Source organism: Gorilla gorilla, chromosome 13, assembly GCF_029281585.2.
Source record: "Gorilla gorilla gorilla isolate KB3781 chromosome 13, NHGRI_mGorGor1-v2.1_pri, whole genome shotgun sequence".
NCBI lineage: Eukaryota > Metazoa > Chordata > Mammalia > Primates > Hominidae > Gorilla > Gorilla gorilla.
Window position 1 is genome coordinate 13309858 of NC_073237.2, and position 18473 is coordinate 13328330.

General features: G+C 37.5%; 1 protein-coding gene across 1 annotated transcript; it reads left to right on the forward strand.

Moving 5' to 3' along the window:
* The first annotated feature begins 1421 nt into the window (after positions 1-1421).
* Positions 1422-16612, forward strand: LOC129524659 (histone-lysine N-methyltransferase 2C-like). The gene is made up of 4 exons (XM_063696944.1): positions 1422-1434; positions 1660-1725; positions 3000-3212; positions 16429-16612. Exons 1-4 carry the CDS (start codon positions 1422-1424, stop codon positions 16602-16604), a joined length of 468 nt encoding a protein of 155 aa, XP_063553014.1. The 3' UTR covers positions 16605-16612.
* Positions 16613-18473: the final 1861 nt, after the last annotated feature.

Sequence of the window (18473 nt, forward strand, 5' to 3'; positions counted from 1 at the left end):
CCTCCGCCTCCTGGGTTCAAGCGATTCTCCTGCCTCAGCTTCCGGAGTAGCTGGGACTACAGGTGCATGCCACCACGCCCAGCTAATTTTTGTATTTTTAGTAGAGACGGTTTCACCATGTTGGCCAGGATGGTCTCCATCTTTTGACCTTGTGATCCGCCCACCTCAGCCTCCCAAAGTTTTATGATTATAGGCATGAGCCACTGTGTCCACCCAAGACTAAAGATTTTTAATTTAGGCCTTTTTGAGGGTTTAGGAATCCCTTGAAATTAGATGGAGAATTATTGCCTTCATCTATGCCGTTTCTTATGAAGGGTTTCTGAATCTTTTAATAGATTATAAAAAATATCTAACACTTTCTGTTCTCCTTAAACCACTTTCTCTTAAAGCTCTAGATACTAGATATCTAGGTATTAGATAGCACCTTCTGCCCTCCCTACATAATTATGTGGAATTTCAAAATCAAGAATGTTTCTTTGCTTTCATTGGTATATTGTTGTACTCTTCAGAAGTTAAGCAGTGAACATATATTGATAGTATTATTTTATCAGTAGTACAGTATTCTTGGGACTCTGGCTACTAATTATCTGTTCCATTGCAAGACAACTTTTTACTTTATTTCCCAATTACCATTCAACATCGCTTTCCATGAGATATGTCTACTTCAAGTTAGATGCATTGCCTGGAGCCCATATATGCTAGCACTGCCATTTGCAGTTTTCTGAATACCTTTGTGTTTGCCCTAACTAGCTTCCTTGCTGTCTTTGAAATATTTAATATATGATTATAAAATAATTAGCTTCCTTATGTAATGTGCTTTGCTTCCTCTCTAATAGTTGTTCTCATTCCTTTTTATTTCCTCCTTAGCTCTATGAAAGTTTTTCTGTTAATAGGGATAGTTAGAAGAAAAGGGCAAGGTAGGAGGAGCATGTGAGGCTTAGGACTTTTAAGTTTGAAGACTCAGTGTTACAGGTTTAAAAGGTAGCAGTTCTCAGTATATTCCATTTTTTTTTAAAAATGTACAAATATGGTCTTTTTAGATGGATGCATGCAGTTCGTCAGAACTTAAATACTGAGGAAGAAGTGGAAAATGTAGCAGACATTGGTTTTGATTGTAACATGTGCAGACCCTATATGCCTGCGTCTAATGGTAAGAGAATAATTTAAACTGTGAGTCTGCACTCCTGTACCACTCATTTGCACCTTACTGTCCATAACCAATGAATTAGCTTAGCTCTACTCTATTTTATCTTTGTGAAACTTACTTTGACAAGTATTTTATGAAAAATATTATTGTTGGTTATACATGACTTATCACAACTTGTTATAAAACAATTTACATGAAACAATAAAAAGCACATACTTTAGATGTAAACTATAATTTTGCTTCCAAGGAACATGATCTTGTAGTTGTTGACAATATGTCAAAATCCAGTGTGTTGATTCTTTCTTAGCCAGGTTTTCCTCCATGACTTGAGTATTTCCTTCATCACTTCTTGTTTTGTTGTTGCTTTAAAAAGTGCTTTTAACTTTAGTGCTCAAACATTTATTTTAATAAAATGAGTATAGAAACAGAAAATTTAATCATATATAAGTATGTAAATACACTTTACCTTTTCTGAAAAGAATTACCTGGATTTTTTTTTTTTTTCATTTCAGTGCCTTCCTCAGACTGCTGTGGATCTTCACCTGTAGCACAAATTGTCACAAAAGTAAAAGAGCTAGGTAAAATTTGAAATGCTTTACTTAATTTAATTAATTTACTTTGCTTAATGTTTACATAATTGGCTTACCACTTGTAAAATCTGCTTCAATCATATGGGTGTTCTATCCAAATTCCATAATGTTGGTAATCATTTCCACAATGATATATAAAATGTCATCCAGCTTTACTGGGGCAGTATTCCTATAAATTTCAGCAAGTTGGCAACAAAAATAACAGCTCTTAGAATAACCATTAATGCCATACTTACTTTGGTTTCATTGATATATTACTGTGCTTAATTATCAGTTAGCAGAAAATACGGCCTAGTTAGCAAGCAGATTTCTTTTAGAATTAATTCAATCTCTTAATTTTTTAAAATAATTAATAAGCCTAGTATGGTGATTAATATGATATTCTTATTAAACAGTCATTCTTTTGAATACTTGTATTTAATAGCACCTGATACAAAAACATTTGGATAGTACAGGAATTGTTCTAAGGAACAACAGTTTTGTACATTTAAAATTAAATCTGCAGGATTTGTACTTATTTATTACTTCTCCCTATTAGTAATTATGTTGATACTCTGATTTTTCCAGATGAGCTTCTGGAGTATTCTCTCTTTTCTTGTGTAAATAGATCCCTGCCTTTTGATCTTTTCCAGGAAAAAGCTCATAGTGGATTAGCTGAGCATTGCATTTCTTTGCAGTGCTTCTAACTCTTTTTATTGGGACATGAAAATAGAAATGCCAGGAAGACTTTTTTGAGACGGAGTCTCGCCCTGTCACCCAGGCTGGAGTGCAGTGGCATGATCTCGGCTCACTGCAACCTCCACCTCCCGGGTTCAAGCGATTCTCCTGCCTCAGCCTCCCGCATAGCTGGGATTACAGGTGCCCGCCAACACGCCCGGCTAATTTTTTGTATTTTTAGAAGAGACAGGGTTTCACTGTGTTAGCCAGGATGGTCTCGATCTCCTGACCTCGTGATCTGCCTGCCGCCTCGGTCTCCCAGAGTGCTGGGATTACAGGCATGAGCCCCCGCACCCGGTCCAGGAAGACCATTTTTTTTAAAACATGTAACATTTCTGCCTATAATCCAAGGAAGTTTGACCTATTTTTCCTTGTTTTTATTGGGTTTCATGAAGTTAATTATTCATGCATTTCATAGATACGTAATTGCTTTCTAGAACTACAGTCACATTCCCTTGACATGGGTATCAGTAATCAGTAATCAGTAATCAGTCAAATTTAAAATGAAAGTTTAGATTTGTATTCTTGGGATTTTGTAATTTTAGACCCACCCAAGACTTATACCCAGGATGGTGTGTGTTTGACTGAATCAGGGATGACTCAGTTACAGAGCCTCACAGTTGCAGTTCCAAGAAGAAAACTGTCAAAACCAAAACTGAAATTGAAGATTATAAATCAGAATAGCGTGGCCATCCTTCAGACCCCTCCAGACATCCAATCAGAACATTCAAGGGATGGTGATATGGATGATAGTCGAGGTAATACTAATTTATTTTCCATGAAATATGTGTGCAAGAACTACAGCATATAAAGTAACTTTTGAAATATGTGTATGATTTACCAAAGGGTAAATCACACTGACTTAGATAACCCCGATGTGACCCTTGCCATCTCCAAATGAGTGATCTTCTTAGACCTTGCCTTTTCAGGTTCTCTTCCTTTCACACGTTTTAGAACAGACCTACCTTACAGAAATCTCAAGGGGCACCATATCTTTGAAGATCACAGGTGGGGAAATACAGAGGGCTTGACTTTAGTTTGCTAGATAACGACACAAACCTTCTCAGATACTGTGAGCTTGGATAATACCATGTTTAAGTGAAGGTAGTTGATGCATACATTCTAGAAATGGAAAAGCTGTCATTTAATATTACTTCAGGTATAACTTCATATTCACCAGTGTGCATCATAAAGTATTGGTTTATAAACATTTTCTTAATCAAAGTAAATATAAGGTTTTTCTAGCTGAATTTTTTTTTTTTTTTTTTTGGTTGGGAGGCAGGGTCTTGCTCTGTTGCCCAGGTTAGAGTGCAGTGGCATGATCTTGGCTTACTACAACCTCTGCCTACTGGGTTCATGCGACCCTCCTACCTCAGCCTCCTGAGTAGCTGGGACCATGGATGCGGGCCACCACGCCTGGCTAATTTTTGTATTTTTTTGTAGAGATGGGGTTTTGCCATTTTGCCAAGACTGGTCTTGAACTCCTGGGCTCAAGCCATCTGCTCTGCTCAGCCTGCTGAATTCTTGAGATAGCAAAATGTTTTAATAGTAACCTAAAATCCAATATGAATTAAAGAGGATTACTGTAGGTTTCCTCATTTTTGGAGTGGTTATTTATTTTCAACTGATTCAGAATTGAAGCGATAATTATTTCTGTTCCATTACATTTTATTTCATAGTTTTTTTGTTTTGTTTTGTTTTTTCTTAAGGGGCAGTGTCTTGTTACATTGCCCAGGCTGGTTTCCAACTCCTGGGCTCAAGTGATCCTCCTGCCTCAGCCTCTCAAGTAGCAGGTACTATAGGCATGTGCCACTGCAGCCGGCTTTGAGACAATAGAATTTATTGAATACCTACTGTATGTCAGATGTCGGAAATCATATCAGTGTACAAAACAGGTAGAATTCTCTGCATAGAGTTTATATTTTAATGTTAGGTAACTCAACTCTTAAAAAAAAATCAGTTAATTATAATGTGTTTGACAAGTCCCATGGTAAAAATTAAGTTTGATAAAGAGGAATTGCCTGGCCAGGCACAGTGGCTTATGCCTGTAATCTCAGCACTTTGGGAGGCCAAGGTAGGTAGATCACTTGAGGTCAGGAGTTCGAGACCAGACTGGCCAACATGGTGAAACCCGTTCTCTGCTAAAAATACAAAAATTAGCCAGGCTCAGTGGCATGCACCTGTAATCACAGCTACTTGGGAGGCCAAGGCAGGAGAATTGCTTGAACCTGGGAGGCGGAGGTTACAGTGAGCCGAGATTGCACCACTGCACTCCAGCGTGGATAACAGAGCAAGACTCCGTCTCCAAAAAAAAAAAAAAAAAAAAAGGAATTGGAAGTACAGACAGGTGTTTAGGGTCCATATGAACAGAAAGCAGTATTTGAGCACAGATTTTAAAGAGGTGAGTGAGTGAGCCACTTGATTACCTGAGAGAAGAGCATCCCAGACAGTGAGGAAGCCAGTGTAAAGGCTCTGGGTGAGAGTGTGCTGAGCATGTTTGAAGAGTGTTGTGGAGACCAACAGAGTGAACAGAGGGGACAGTCAGAAGGTGAGAAGATTAGAGATGTGAGGACAAGAAGGACAGCTCAGTATATCTCACACAACCATAAGGTGATGTGTCAGTAGTTTGTGCTTAATAGCAATGGAATAGGAGGCCATTGAATGTTCCTGAAAAGAAGAACACCATGATCTTATTTATATTTTAAGAGGAACACTCTCCTATGATATAAGTAGATGATTAGGTGCAAGAGTTATGACAGGTAGATCAGTGAGAAACAATGGTCCAGGTGAGAGGTAATTGTGGCTTTGAAAAGGTATGTCTTTTGTGGCCGGGCTCGGTGGCTCATGCCTGTAATCCCAGCACTTTGGGAGGCCAAGGTGGGTGGATCACCTGAGGTCAGGAGATCAAGACCATCCTGGCCAACATGGTGAAACCTTGTCTTTACTAAAAATACAAAAATTAGCTGGGCGTGGTGGCAGGCACCTGTAATCCCAGCTATTTGGGAGGCAGAGGCAGAGGATTGCTTGAACCCAGGAGGCAGAGGTTGCAGTGAGCCAAGATCGAGCCACTGCACTCCAGCCTGGTGACAGAGTGAGACTCCATCTCAAAAAATAAATAAATACATGAAAAGATATGTCTTTTGTATGTTCTTGATAATTTTTGTTTTTTAGTGTGTTTTGGGTCTATGTTGCTGGGAGAAACACTCTCTGATGCTTGTATGTAACTGATTTTCAGATACAGTTGAACAGGTAATTTGATTTGGGGGCTTGGAGTTTGCAAAGAAGTAGTCCATATACTTGGAGGAATTGATCAGATCAGCATTAACAAGAATTTCCATTTCTGAGGATGTTAAAAAATGTCTGAAAAAGGTTTCCATAGTCTCTTAAATTTGGGAAGTGCTCCATTTCACAAAATATGAAAGGTTTCTTGATAATAGTACACATTGTTTCCCAAATTATGTGATTATAATACCTTTTTAAAACAACACAGAAGACCTTGGAAGGTTTTCCTTGTGACTTACCACTTGTAAACACTGAGAAATGGTGATATGTTTCAATTTCAAATTTTCTCATTGACTCGTATCAGGGTAAAAGAAAATCAGTTGAAAAATTGCCCTTGCTTTTTTAAAATTTACGTGATAAAATAGCCCATCTGAGTTTACTGAATTTGTCCTTATTTTTATTGAATATGAAAAAAGATTGTTAGTGTGTTGGATGTTAAATGCTACGACAATTTTAGAATGTAAGGAATTGAATATACAGTATTTTCATGACTAGTCCCTCATGTTCATTTACATGCCAGGATCTCACATCCTTTGCAGAAGGAAAGGTACATTCCTAGGGATAAAATAAATGCTTGTTACTTGGACAACATTTTTGCTTTCTGTTTGCTAAATAAAAATCCTTTTTAAAAATTTAGTATTGCCACACTTTGCCATATTAAAAATGTTTTAGATTACTATATTATCCTGAAACTACATGTACACACACACCCCTAAAATAAGTTTTATGGTATTTCATATGCCTGTATGGGAGAAAAAATAGGAAAAGAATACAATCATCATAAGTTCTTATTATTACTTTATGCTGAGATTTCTAATAACGCTGCCCTTTTCTGGGTATTTTTTATTAACCTAAAATTTGTGATGTTTTAGACTGTTTCACTAACATGTTTTGATAACATCTCAGTACCCTTGGGAAAGCATTATAAAGTAGTGGGCAACGATGAAACCTACTCTGGATGTTTTTAGGCAAATTTTTTAACTTCTCTGATGCTAGTGTTCTCATTTATAAAATAGGTTAACCAGGATGAGCCCATAGGATAGTTGTGCTGATGAGGTGCAAGGATGCATGCCAGGCACCCAGCACTGGCTCTTCCCAGACATGGAGTGCTCAGTAACCGTGAGCTATTAGAATACAAGTGCCCAACCAGTGCTTGAGCAATTGTGTTCTCTGTCCAACAGAACTCAACAGAATCCCACGTTTGTCTATATATGTGAATTCAGTTCCTTTTGAGTTAGTAAGAAATTATGCCTGTGTTGGGGTAATTGAACTTTCAGGAGGAGGGAATTGTCTGCCACAATTATTCTCTGAACTTAATGTTTCCATGTCTTTTTCTTCATTTTGGAAGTTGTGGAAAAATTATAATGAAAGAGTATATAAACGTTTTCCTCTGTATTATAGCGTATCTGACAGTTTCCTTTATTAAAAAGTATGATATATTAGGGAGAGACTTGATGAATTTAAAATTAAAGTTTGAAAAGTGTTACTGACTATAAGTGATCTTCGGCTGTGCAGTTTTCAACTTGAGGTTGTCAGAATGTAATATTACACATTATATTACACACATCTACAGAATCCAAATTGTGATGTTCCTGGAGTATTGGAACAATACCTATGACTTTTTGTTTCTATTGATTTTTAACTCTTCTAATAACCACTTCTTTAAGAAAAGTCATACATCATCACTTTGGTGTATCAGAAACAAATTCCTTATACAATAAAAGCATACTTCTTTCTCATTCACCTACTGGGATCTAGAAACCCTGTTAATGCAAGAAAAAAATCCCAAACCTCAATAAAATAACACTCTGTTTGTCTCAAGAGTGGAAACACAACACATTTCCTCTCAACTGGTGGTCCCAGATCGACCATCACAGTGTATGGATGTGTTTGGAGGTGTGGGAATAGGACTGCACTGAGGCTCTAGAAGGCCAGCAGGTGGGGCAGACTGAATGGAGGGAGGGGAGTGGCATTCAGTAACTACTGGAGCGTGGGAAGAGTGAGGTATACTGTCCATCTGGTGAAGGTGGCTGCTTCCTTGAGGTTTGTTACTTTCTGTAATGTTAATTCCTTCAACTTTTAAAATTTGATTTTTAGACAAGTTATACATTCAAATGATTTAAAATTGGAAAATAATAAAAAGGTAAACAGTGAACTCTCTCCCTTTCCCATGCCTTCATGCCCCCAGTTTACATCTCCAGAAACCTCAGAGGTTTCTTGTGTAACCTTCCAGATGTGTTTTATGCATGTACAAGGAAATGTGTGTGTATATATATATATATATATTTGTGTGTGTGTGTATATATATATTTTATTCCTTTTGTCTTACTACTTTTTACTGTCCTTCATTTTTTTATGGCTGCAAATATTCCTTTGTATGGAAATATAAGCAATTTAATTTACCTGTTCTTTCCCCTGTTGATAGACCTTTGGGTGTCTTTCAATCTTTTTTTTTTTTTTTTTTTTTTTTGAGACAGAGTCTTGCTCTGTCACCCAGGCTGGAGTGCAGTGGCACGATCTTCGCTCACTGCAAGCTCTGCCTCCTGGGTTCACGCCATTCTCCTGCCTCAGCCTCCTGAGTAGCTGGGACTACAGGCGCCCGCCACCATGCCCGCCTAATTTTTTTGTACTTTTAGTAGAGACGGGGTTTCACCATGTTAGTCAGGATGGTCTCGATCTCCTGACCTCGTGATCTGCCTGCTTCGGCCTCCCAAAGTGCTGGGATTACAGGCGTGAGCCACCGTGCCCGGCTTTCTTTCAATCTTTTGCTGTGAATAGTACAATGTATCACCTGGTATATTTATAATGTTGTATGTAAGTGGGCCTGCAAAGGTGAATTCCTTGCTAAATCCAAAGACATAATGCATTTGAAACTGTTTTTGGAAGGTAGGATACAGTTTTTTGTTTTTTTTTTTCATTTTTTTATTATACATATCTGAGGCATACAACATGCTTTGTATACATAGTGAAATGATTACTATGGTCAAACAAATGTCTGTATCCTTCACCTTCCATAGTTTCTGTGTGTGTACACCTAAAATCTCTTTCAGCAAATTTTCTGTACACAATATTATTAACTATGGTTCTCATGCTGTGTATTAATTTGATCTCTAGAATTATTCATCTTACCTAACTGCAGATTTGTACCCTCCGACCTACTTCTGCCCATCCCACCCATCCCCTACCTCCAGACCCTTAAAAACCACCATTCTACTCTCTATACGTTCAGCTTCTCACCCCGCTGCCTCCCATTCTGCTTATTAAGTGAGATCATACAGTATTTTTCTGTGTCTGGCTTACTTTATTTAGTATACTTTCCTCCCGGTTCATCCATGTTGTCACAAATGGCAGTATCTCCTTTCTTAAAGCTAACTATTCCATTGTATAAAGTCCTCATTGTCATCAGTAAGTTCTTAGAAACTGTGGTTAAGAGGGGAAAAAAAGTATGACAAAACTGATTTTTTTTTTCATTTTGCATTATGCCAAAATTAGATTGAAGGAAACAGTGTTACTTGAGGACCTGCTGTATGTTCATTTAGCTTAACGTCTCAGTTCCCAAGAACCTATTGATGACATTAAGGGAGGACTTAATATATGTATATACAAACGTCACAATTTCTTTATCCATTCATCTGTCCTTGAATGGGTAAGTAAATTGTCCATCAGGACACTTAGTTTGTTTCCATATCTTGGCTATTGGAAGTAATGCCGCCATGAACGTGGGAGTGCAGATGTCTCTCTCAGATGCTGATTTTATTACCTTTGAATATATGCCCAACAGAGGCATTGTTGGATCTTATGGTAGTTGTATTTTTTTAAAGGAAACTCTATACTGTTTTCAATAATGGCTATACTAATTTACATTCCTATCAACCATGTACAAAGGTTTCATTTTCTACACATCCTCACCAACACTTATGTCTTTGCCTTTTTGATAATAGTCATTCTAAGAGACACGAGATGATATCTATTGTGGTTTTAATTTTCATTTTCCTCATGATTATGATGTTGAGCATCTTTTCATATACCATTTGACCATTAGTGTGACTTTGGAAAAATGGCTATTCAGGTCCTTGCCTATTTTAAAATCCAGTTATTTGGGTTTTTTTTTTTTTTTTTTTGCTACTGAGTTGTGTGAGTTCTTTATATGTTTTGGATTTTAACCCCTTATCAGATGTGTGGTTTGCCAATATTTTCCCCTAATCCCTGTGCTACCTTTTTACCCCTGTTTTGTTTTGTTTTGTTTTTTACTGCTATGCAGAAGCTTATTTGCTTGATGTAGTCCCACTTGCTTATTTTTGCTTTTGCTACCTGAGCTTTTGATGGGATATCCAAAAAATCATTGTCAAGGAGGATATTAAGAAATTTTTCTCCTAAATTTCCTTCAAGGAGGTTTATGGTTTCAGGTGTTAGGTATTTAATCTATTTTGAGTTGCTTTTTATGTATGATGTGTAAGATAGGCATCAGGTCCAGTTTCATTCTTTTGCATATAGATGTCTAGTTTTCTTACCACTACTTATTGAAGACACCATCTTTTCCCTATTGTATCTTGTTGGACTTGTCAAAAATTAGCTCATAATATATGCTTGGGTTTATTTTTGGGCTCTGTATTCAGTTCCATTGATCCATGTGTCTGTTTTTATGCCAGTACCATACTGTTTTGATAACTATCACTTTGTAATATAAGTTGAAATCAGGTAGTGTGATACCTCCTACTTTGTTTTTCTTTCTCAAGATTCTTCTGGCTATTCAGCGTCTTTTATGATTTAATACAAATTTTAGAATTGTGTTTTCTATTTTTATGAAAAATGCCTTTGGAAATTTGATAGGGATTGCATTGAATCTGTAGATCACTTTGGATAGTATGGACATTTTAACAATATTCTTCCAATCCACAAACTTGGGGATATCGTTATATTTATTTGTGTCTTTAGTTTTTTTCTGTTTTTTGAGACAGAGTCACACTCTGTTGCCCAGGCAGAAGTGCAGTGGTGTGATCTCAGCTCACTGCAACCTCCGCCTCCTCCTGGGTTCAAGCAATTCTGCTGCCTCAGCCCCCCAAGTAGCTGGGATTACAGGTGCCTGCCACCACGCCCGCCTGGCCAATTTTTGTATTTTTAGTAGAGACAGGGTTTTGCCATGTTGGCCAGGCTGGTCTTGGACTCCTGACTTCAGGTGATCTACCCGCCTTGGCCTCCCAAAGTGCTGGGATTACAGGCGTGAGCCACCATGCCCGGCTGTGTGTCTTCAGTTTACTTTGTCTGTATTTTATAGTGTTTAGTATATAAAGCTTTCACTTCCTTCATTAAATTTGTTCCTCAGTGTTTTATTTTTTTGATGTTATTTTAAGTGGAAATGTTTTCTTGATTTTTTTTCAGATCATTATTTGTATAAAGAAATACGTCTGATTTTTGTATATTGATTTTGTATCCTGCTACTTGACTGAATTCATTTATTCTAGTAACTGTGGAATTTTTAGGGGTTTCTACATACAAGATCATGTCATCTGCACACAGGGATAATTTTACCCCCTTTTTTCTGCTGATGCCTTTTATTTCCTTTTCTTATGTGATTGCTCTGGCTAGGACTATGTTGAATATAAGTGTTAAGAGTAGGCATCCTTGCCTTGTAGCAGATATTGAAGAAAAGCTTTCAGTCTTTCCCTGTGGTAGGTTTGTTTTTGAATAGGCAATACCTGTGCATGATACAAGAAATACAAAAGTCTTAAAAAGAGTGAACAATGTTAAGTTAGCCTACCTTTTGGCCATCCCTTCCTTGGAAAGAACCAGTGTTTTCTTATAACTTTCCAGAGATTAGTCATCTAGATACAAGTGTGTATATATGGGAGAATTTCTCATATTTGGGTGATAACGGTCTTTTTCTCTTTTCTTTTCTTTTCTTTCTGTCTTTCTTTCTGTCCTCTTCTCGTCTCTTCTCTTCTTTTTTCTTCGTTTCTTTTGATGGAGTCTTGCTTTGTCGCCCAGGCTGGAGTGTAGTGGCGCAATCTCGGCTCACTGCAAGCTCTGCCTCCCAAGTTCATGCCATTCTCTTGCCTCAGCCTCTGGAGTAGCTGGGACTACAGGCACCCGCCACCACGCCTGGCTAATTTTTTGTATTTTTAGTAGAGACGGGTTTTCACCGTGTTAGCCAGGATGGTCTCTATCTCCTGACCTCGTGATCCACCCACCTCAGCCTCCCAAAGTGCTGGGATTACAGGCATGAGCCTCCGTGCCTGGCCGATAACGGTCTTTTTCTTTATTTCAGCCTGTGGGAATCAGAAGGCCCTTGTGAAGATGTTGGTTAGAAGAGACTTTAGCTACAGTGATACCACTTGTGTTAGGGCACTGTATGTGCTACTTTATGCCATTTGTCTCAGCATGTATGCTTACTGGTGTCACTATGAACCTCATCAATAAAAGTGCTCTCTTGGTTTTTACTGTCCTTGTGTGCATTGTTTCAGGTGAAAGGTGGTCTTTGTACTAGATCCAGTGCTATCCTTGGCCACAAACCATTGCATATGATTAATTTGGGGATTTCCTCTTTATCATCCTGGAGATCATCTTCTGTTTTCTCCTGTGTTACATGTGTTTTCTGCAATTTCATGAATTTCCCTTTATTTCTTCCCTCAATTTGGGTGGAACGTATCTTCCGTAGCTCCCTGACAGAGAATGTGTGGAAGGTAAGTTTTGAGCATTATATACTTCTGAAAATGTCTTTATTTTACCTTCCTACCTGACTCATCTTTTCCAGGTTGGAAATACATTTTCATTTATCATTTTTAGTCAATTGATCCACCGTCTTTTAGTTTCTAGTATATGAAGAAATCGGTTTTTTCTATGTGACCTGCGTTTTCTTGGAAGCTCTTAAGATTTTAGGAAATTCTTTGTCCTCAGTGTTCTAAAATTTCATGAGGATAACGTCTGTTTTTGTCTATTTTTGACATTTAAAATCTGTTTTGTTAGGCACTGAGTGGTCTCTTTCAGTCTGCTGTCTTATATCCTTCAGTGGTAGGAAATGTTCTTGAACTATATTATTGATAACAATTCCCTCTCTTTTTCCAGAATTCTGCTTTTCAGATGTGAAACATACTCAGTTTTTCTCTGCTTCTTTCCAATCATGTCCTTATTTTATCTTCCTCTACTGAGTTTTGTTTTTATTTCAGTTATTTCAAGAGCTTTCTTTCCTCCCTTTGAATGTTTCTTTTGTAGCATCCTATTCTTGCCTCAAGGGTATCTTATATTATCCCTCAGAGGATTTTAATCTTTTTGAAGATTTTCTTTACTTCCTACTTAGTCTGTTAATTCCAAATTGTCTTTTATGTTCTCAGGTCTCTGTCTTTTATGTTACAGATCAAGGGTGTTGCAGATCTTCTGGCTTCCATGGCCCACATTGGAAGAAGCGTTGTCTTGGGCCACACGTAAAATACACTAATGATAGCTGATGAGCTTTAAAAAAAAAAAAACCTCATAAAAAGTCTCATAATGTTTTATGAAAGTTTATGAATTTGTGTTGGGCTGCATTTAAAGCATCTTGGCTGCAGGTTGGACAAGCTTGTTATAGACCATTGTCAGATAATCTTTATGGTACATGCATGATTAAAAGTGAAGAACTAAAGATGGAGACTGGATAGATAGTATTTTTATTTTTAAAAAAGGAATTAAGTAGTTGATTAGAAAGCTTTGAGTATGTGGTGGTGCTTGTCGATTTGTAAGTTTAGTGGGGTGATTTGTGCTGACCATTTGGTGAACCCTCTGGTTTCAGTATCTTTAGATGTTCTTCTTGAACTGATCAGGTTCCCCACAACAGTCTTTTCAAACCTCATACTTGGAGGCTAGAGATCTTGCTGCTAGCTTTCTGAGAATTCAGTGGGGAAATGTGGGGTCCGGCAGCGGGAGCAGAATGGGGTTGTCCACACTTAGTATGCCCATATTTTCTTGGTCCTATTTTCGATCTTCATCCCATTGTTCCGTTTAAGGTCACCCAGGAATCCTGCATCCCACAAATGAGAGTAGCAGCTTCTCAGTGTGTAAACCTAGGAAGCAGGTGTAGGGAGTATAACTTCTGCAGATAATTAAATCTCTTGTTGCTTCAGTTTTCTCCCACTTATTTCCAATGGTGGCCAGTTTTCCTAGTTTCTCAGCCTTCTGAGGATTGTTATAAACTGGATTCTTTTTTTCAGTTCTTTCTGCTCTCAACTGAGAATTTGCCTTTGTTAAGTTGTTTTTCTCCTTTCCTATTGTCTTTTTTTTTTTTTTTTTTTTTAAGGAGATTGGGTCTTTCTCTGTTGTCCAGGCTGGAATGCAGTAGTGTGATCATAACTCACTGTAGCCTCAACCTTCTGGGCTCAAGCAATTCTCTTCTCCCACCTCAGCCTCCCAAATAGCTGGGATTACAGGCATGCCACCATGCCACAGCTTGATTTTATCTTTTAAAAATAGATTATTTCAGTGTGTTTTTAGTAGGGTTTCAGGAGAATGTAATTTTAATGTATGAATTTAGTCTGCCACCTTAACCCAAAATTCCCTGTCATTAACTTTTAGGTGGGTTTATTTGAAGGTAAACAATTGGTATTGTCATCTTTGGTGTTTGTTTTTTTTCAGTAATTTTCTTTTTTCTTTTCTTTTCTTTTCTTTCTTTCTTTTTTTTTTTTTTTTTTTTTTTTGAGACAGAGTCTCGCTGTCACCCAGGCTGGAGTGCAATGGTGCCAACTCGGCTCACTGTAAGCTCTGCCTCCCGGGTTCACGCCATGCTCCTGCCTCAGCCTCCCACGTGGCTGGGACTACAGGCACCAGCCACCTCACCTGGCTAATTTTTTGTATTTTTAGTAGAGACGGGGTTTCACCGCGTTAGCCAGGATGGTCTCGATCTGACCTCGTGATCCGCCCACCTTGGCCTCCCAAAGTGCTGGGATTACAGGCATGAGCCACCGTGCCAGGCTTTTTTTTTTTTTTTTTTTTTGAGAGATGAAATTTCACTCTTGTTGCTCAGGCTGGAGTGCAATGGCACGATCTCGGTTCACTGAAACCTCCGCCTCCCGGGTTCAAGCAATTCTCCTGCCTCAGCCTCCTGAATAGCTGGGATTTTAGGCGTGCACCACCACGCCCAGATAATTTTGTATTTTTAGTAGAGACTCACTATGTTGGTCAAGCTGGTACGGAACTTCTGACCTCAAGTGATCCACCTGCTTTGACCTCCCAAAGTGCTGGGATTATGGGCATGAGCCACCGTGCCTGGTCTATAAACTTTTCTTTTCATGGTTTAGTCATAAGTCCATAGCCATTGTCAGATTGTTATGGAATTGGCCTCAAATATAGACCAAATATAATAAAAAAGAAAAGACAAATACCCTGTTCATGCCATTACAGAAATACGTTATCTCTAATACTGAGAATATTGAAGGAGTTAACAACTTGATTTTAAAATGTATTTGATAAACATGTCTTTTTCCTGTAATACAATGTAAAGCATATATAACTTGGAAAAGTTTGATTACCACAGTGTTAAAATAGCATTCTCTAAAATAGCATTCTCTAAGCATTCCATTTACCTCATTCAGTGAAGTATTTATTGAACATGTATTAGGTATCCTACTAACAATACATCTGTTACTAAGAAAATCTGTGTACCTGTTCTCATGGAGAATATAATCTAGCAGGGACACAGATTTTAAAGAACCAATAAAAATGAAGCATGACGTTCATACATGCAAGCATAAAACTGTTTGACATAATCTTATCTAAATATCAGGAATTCTTTAATACAGTGAAGTTTAGAATAAATCCTGAAAGATAAGTTAGGTAGAAGGCAGAAACTGGGGAAGATAGTGGAAGAAAGAGCTTGATACATTCAAAGAACTGAGTATAGTTCACTGGAGGGAGTGAGATGAAGCTGGAAAGTTTACAAGAGACTGTTGTAATGGGCCTTGCAATTTGAAGTTTATTTTGAGGGCATTTGGGAAGACATGAAAGGATTTTAAGCAGAAAATTGATACATATTTATAGAAAGATCATTTATGCAGTAATTTAAAGAATTGATTGGAGAGAGGTAAGCTTTGAGGTGGGGAACTAGATAGGAGCATATTGTATTAATAGTGAGTCATCTGAGGTTGGACTAAGATGGTAGTAGAGAGTGATAAAATGCATTTCAGAGGTATTGAGGAGTCTTGGTTGTAGGAGGAAAGAGATTAGGAATGATTAAGGTGGTCTTCCAGGCCTCTGTCTTCTCCAGGTTACATTTCCATGCCTTTTAATGATGATAGGTAACATGGGAAAAAGGAGAAAGTTTATTTTAAATTAATAGTTCACTTTGGATATACAGTTTTCAGTAACTAGGTAATATTCAATTATAGCTGTGGTTGAAGCTCAGAAGAGAGTTCTAGTCTAGAGACCTGGACCTGAAGACATAATTAAAAGCAAGTGAATTTCTTAAGTGCAAATGGATTGCACTTAACAGAACTCTGAGTTCTGTGTTCGCCTTCTCTGATTATGTTTTATTTCATGGGAACACTGCACTAAGCAGCACAATTTCTACAACCATTTGGGGCTGCTTCTATCTCCTTTCATACTTTCCCTACCAACAGGGATGTACAATTAAAATGGCTCAGCAACAACCCTACTTTTTATTCCCCATTATGTAGGGATTATATATTTGATAGGTTTTTCCAGTTTTGTGTATATATTTACTTTTTCCAGAAGGAGAACTTATGGATTGTGATGGAAAATCAGAATCTAGTCCTGAGCGGGAAGCTGTGGATGATGAAACTAAGGGAGTGGAAGGAACAGATGGTGTCAAAAAGAGAAAAAGGAAACCATACAGACCAGGTATAGTGCCTGAGGTAGACATTTCAATATCATCAACACTTGGTTAATTAAAGAAAAATGCAATACTGAAGACTTCAATTAAAATTAAATATTCAGGATTAAGAACTGTCTAAACAAAAATATGTGCACATAAATTAAAGAACTAAACTACTTGAATACGACTTTTTAGCTCCAGAGTTCTTTATTTTGAATATGTGAATACTTCACAATGAACCATTATTGAATGCCTTATCCCAAATGTTAACCATTTTATTAAATGCTTTACTAGATTGGCTTTTGTTCATACTTGGACTTTGAAGGCCATTTATATAGTTCCTCTGGATGTGTACTTCTGTAACGCTTTTAATTTTCAGTATTCACTTTCTAATATCTTTTTTTGAAAAAACTTACTGCAGTGTTTATGCAGGAGTGCCAGTAAGTATACAGTGTGAAGGGGAATAAGACAGAGTTATTATGGCTCCTAGAATTTATAGTCTAGTTAAAAACCATGACTGATTAAACACTCAATTCTTATCTGCCTCAGGAGTGGAGAGAAAAGCGGTCTTGCTTGTCAGTTTTATTTGCCTTATTGGAAAAAATTATTAAAATTGTCACAATACAGAAGTTGTAGGCTTTTATGTATTTATTTAAGAAAAATTATTTTCCGCTTTTCACACGAGTTGAGTAGGCTTTCCTTAGCCAGTTTATTAATATCTTGTTTACCAATGAGGTTTTAAATTGGATTCGTACAATCTTTATGCTTCTTATTGCTTATATTTTATTGGTAAGAGTGATCTAAATCCCTTTGGATATGTAAGGAAGAACTTTCTTACTTCGTTCGTATTCCATGAGACCTTAAAAGATAACCTGTCTTTTAAATAGGTCATATCTATAATAAGGACCTAAGATGAGTTGCTTCTAAATCGTTTTATGAAAATGATTTCATTTCTTCCTAATCATGAAGCTTATAAGTGTACTTTTTTAGACATTGCAGATTTCTTCCAGGAACTTGTATTTACTGTTTTCTTTTCCTCTGCCTCACATGGAAGTCAACCCTGTAATTGAGGGACCCATTAGGTCACAGAGTATATTGCTAGACAGCGATATCATTTCACAAAAGCTTATAGTGTTGACTGTGTACCAGACCTCTATTCTAAGCACTTCACTTATGTTATTTGTCCTTTTAACATATGTATGAGAAGCTTCTTTGCCTTACCCCCATTTTTAACCAGTGAAAGAATTGAGGCATTGAGAAGTATTTAGTGAGTAAGCAGAATTACATAGTCTGACTCCAGATTCCATGCTCTTAACCACAGGGCTCTATGTGTCCCATGTATAAATGCCCTCATACGTTGGAGTACCAGACACCGTCCCCCTGAAATCATATCAGTCAAAGAATATTTGTGTCATCTAGGTAGTTCGTGTCTTCTGTCCTCCAGCTAATGTACCAGTTAGCCGGTTAATATACAGACACAGTCATCCATCACTTAAGTTCAGAGAAATACATCATTAGGCATTTTCATCCTTGTGTGAACATCATAGAGTGCACTTCCACAAACCTAGATGGTATAGCTTACTACACACTTAGGCTGTATGGTACGCTAAATTCATTTTAAAAAATAAAGTCATTGTGCTATGGTGTTATAACTATGGTGATGTCTGTATGTGGTGGGAATTTTTCAGCTCCATTATAATCTTATGGGACCACTGTCTTAACATGCAGCCCTTTGTTTACCAACATCATTATGCAGTGCATGACTGTTATGTGATGTATGAGACACTAATATTTGTCAAATAGATAAGCCAGCGTAATTTAGTGTTTGATATTTACACTGATACTGTTTAGAAGAGGAAGTGCACACAGGTCTTTTTGTATTCTGTTTGATAAGTGATAACAGTGGCTTTGCCTTTTTTTTTTTTTGGTTGCTTTTAACTTC

Coding starts and splice junctions, on each gene's coding strand:
- LOC129524659 (XM_063696944.1), top strand. Junction 1,726..2,999: donor CACAAAAGTAAAAGAGCTAG/GTAAAATTTGAA, acceptor TTGTAATTTTAG/ACCCACCCAAGACTTATACC. Junction 3,213..16,428: donor TGATATGGATGATAGTCGAG/GTAATACTAATT, acceptor TACTTTTTCCAG/AAGGAGAACTTATGGATTGT.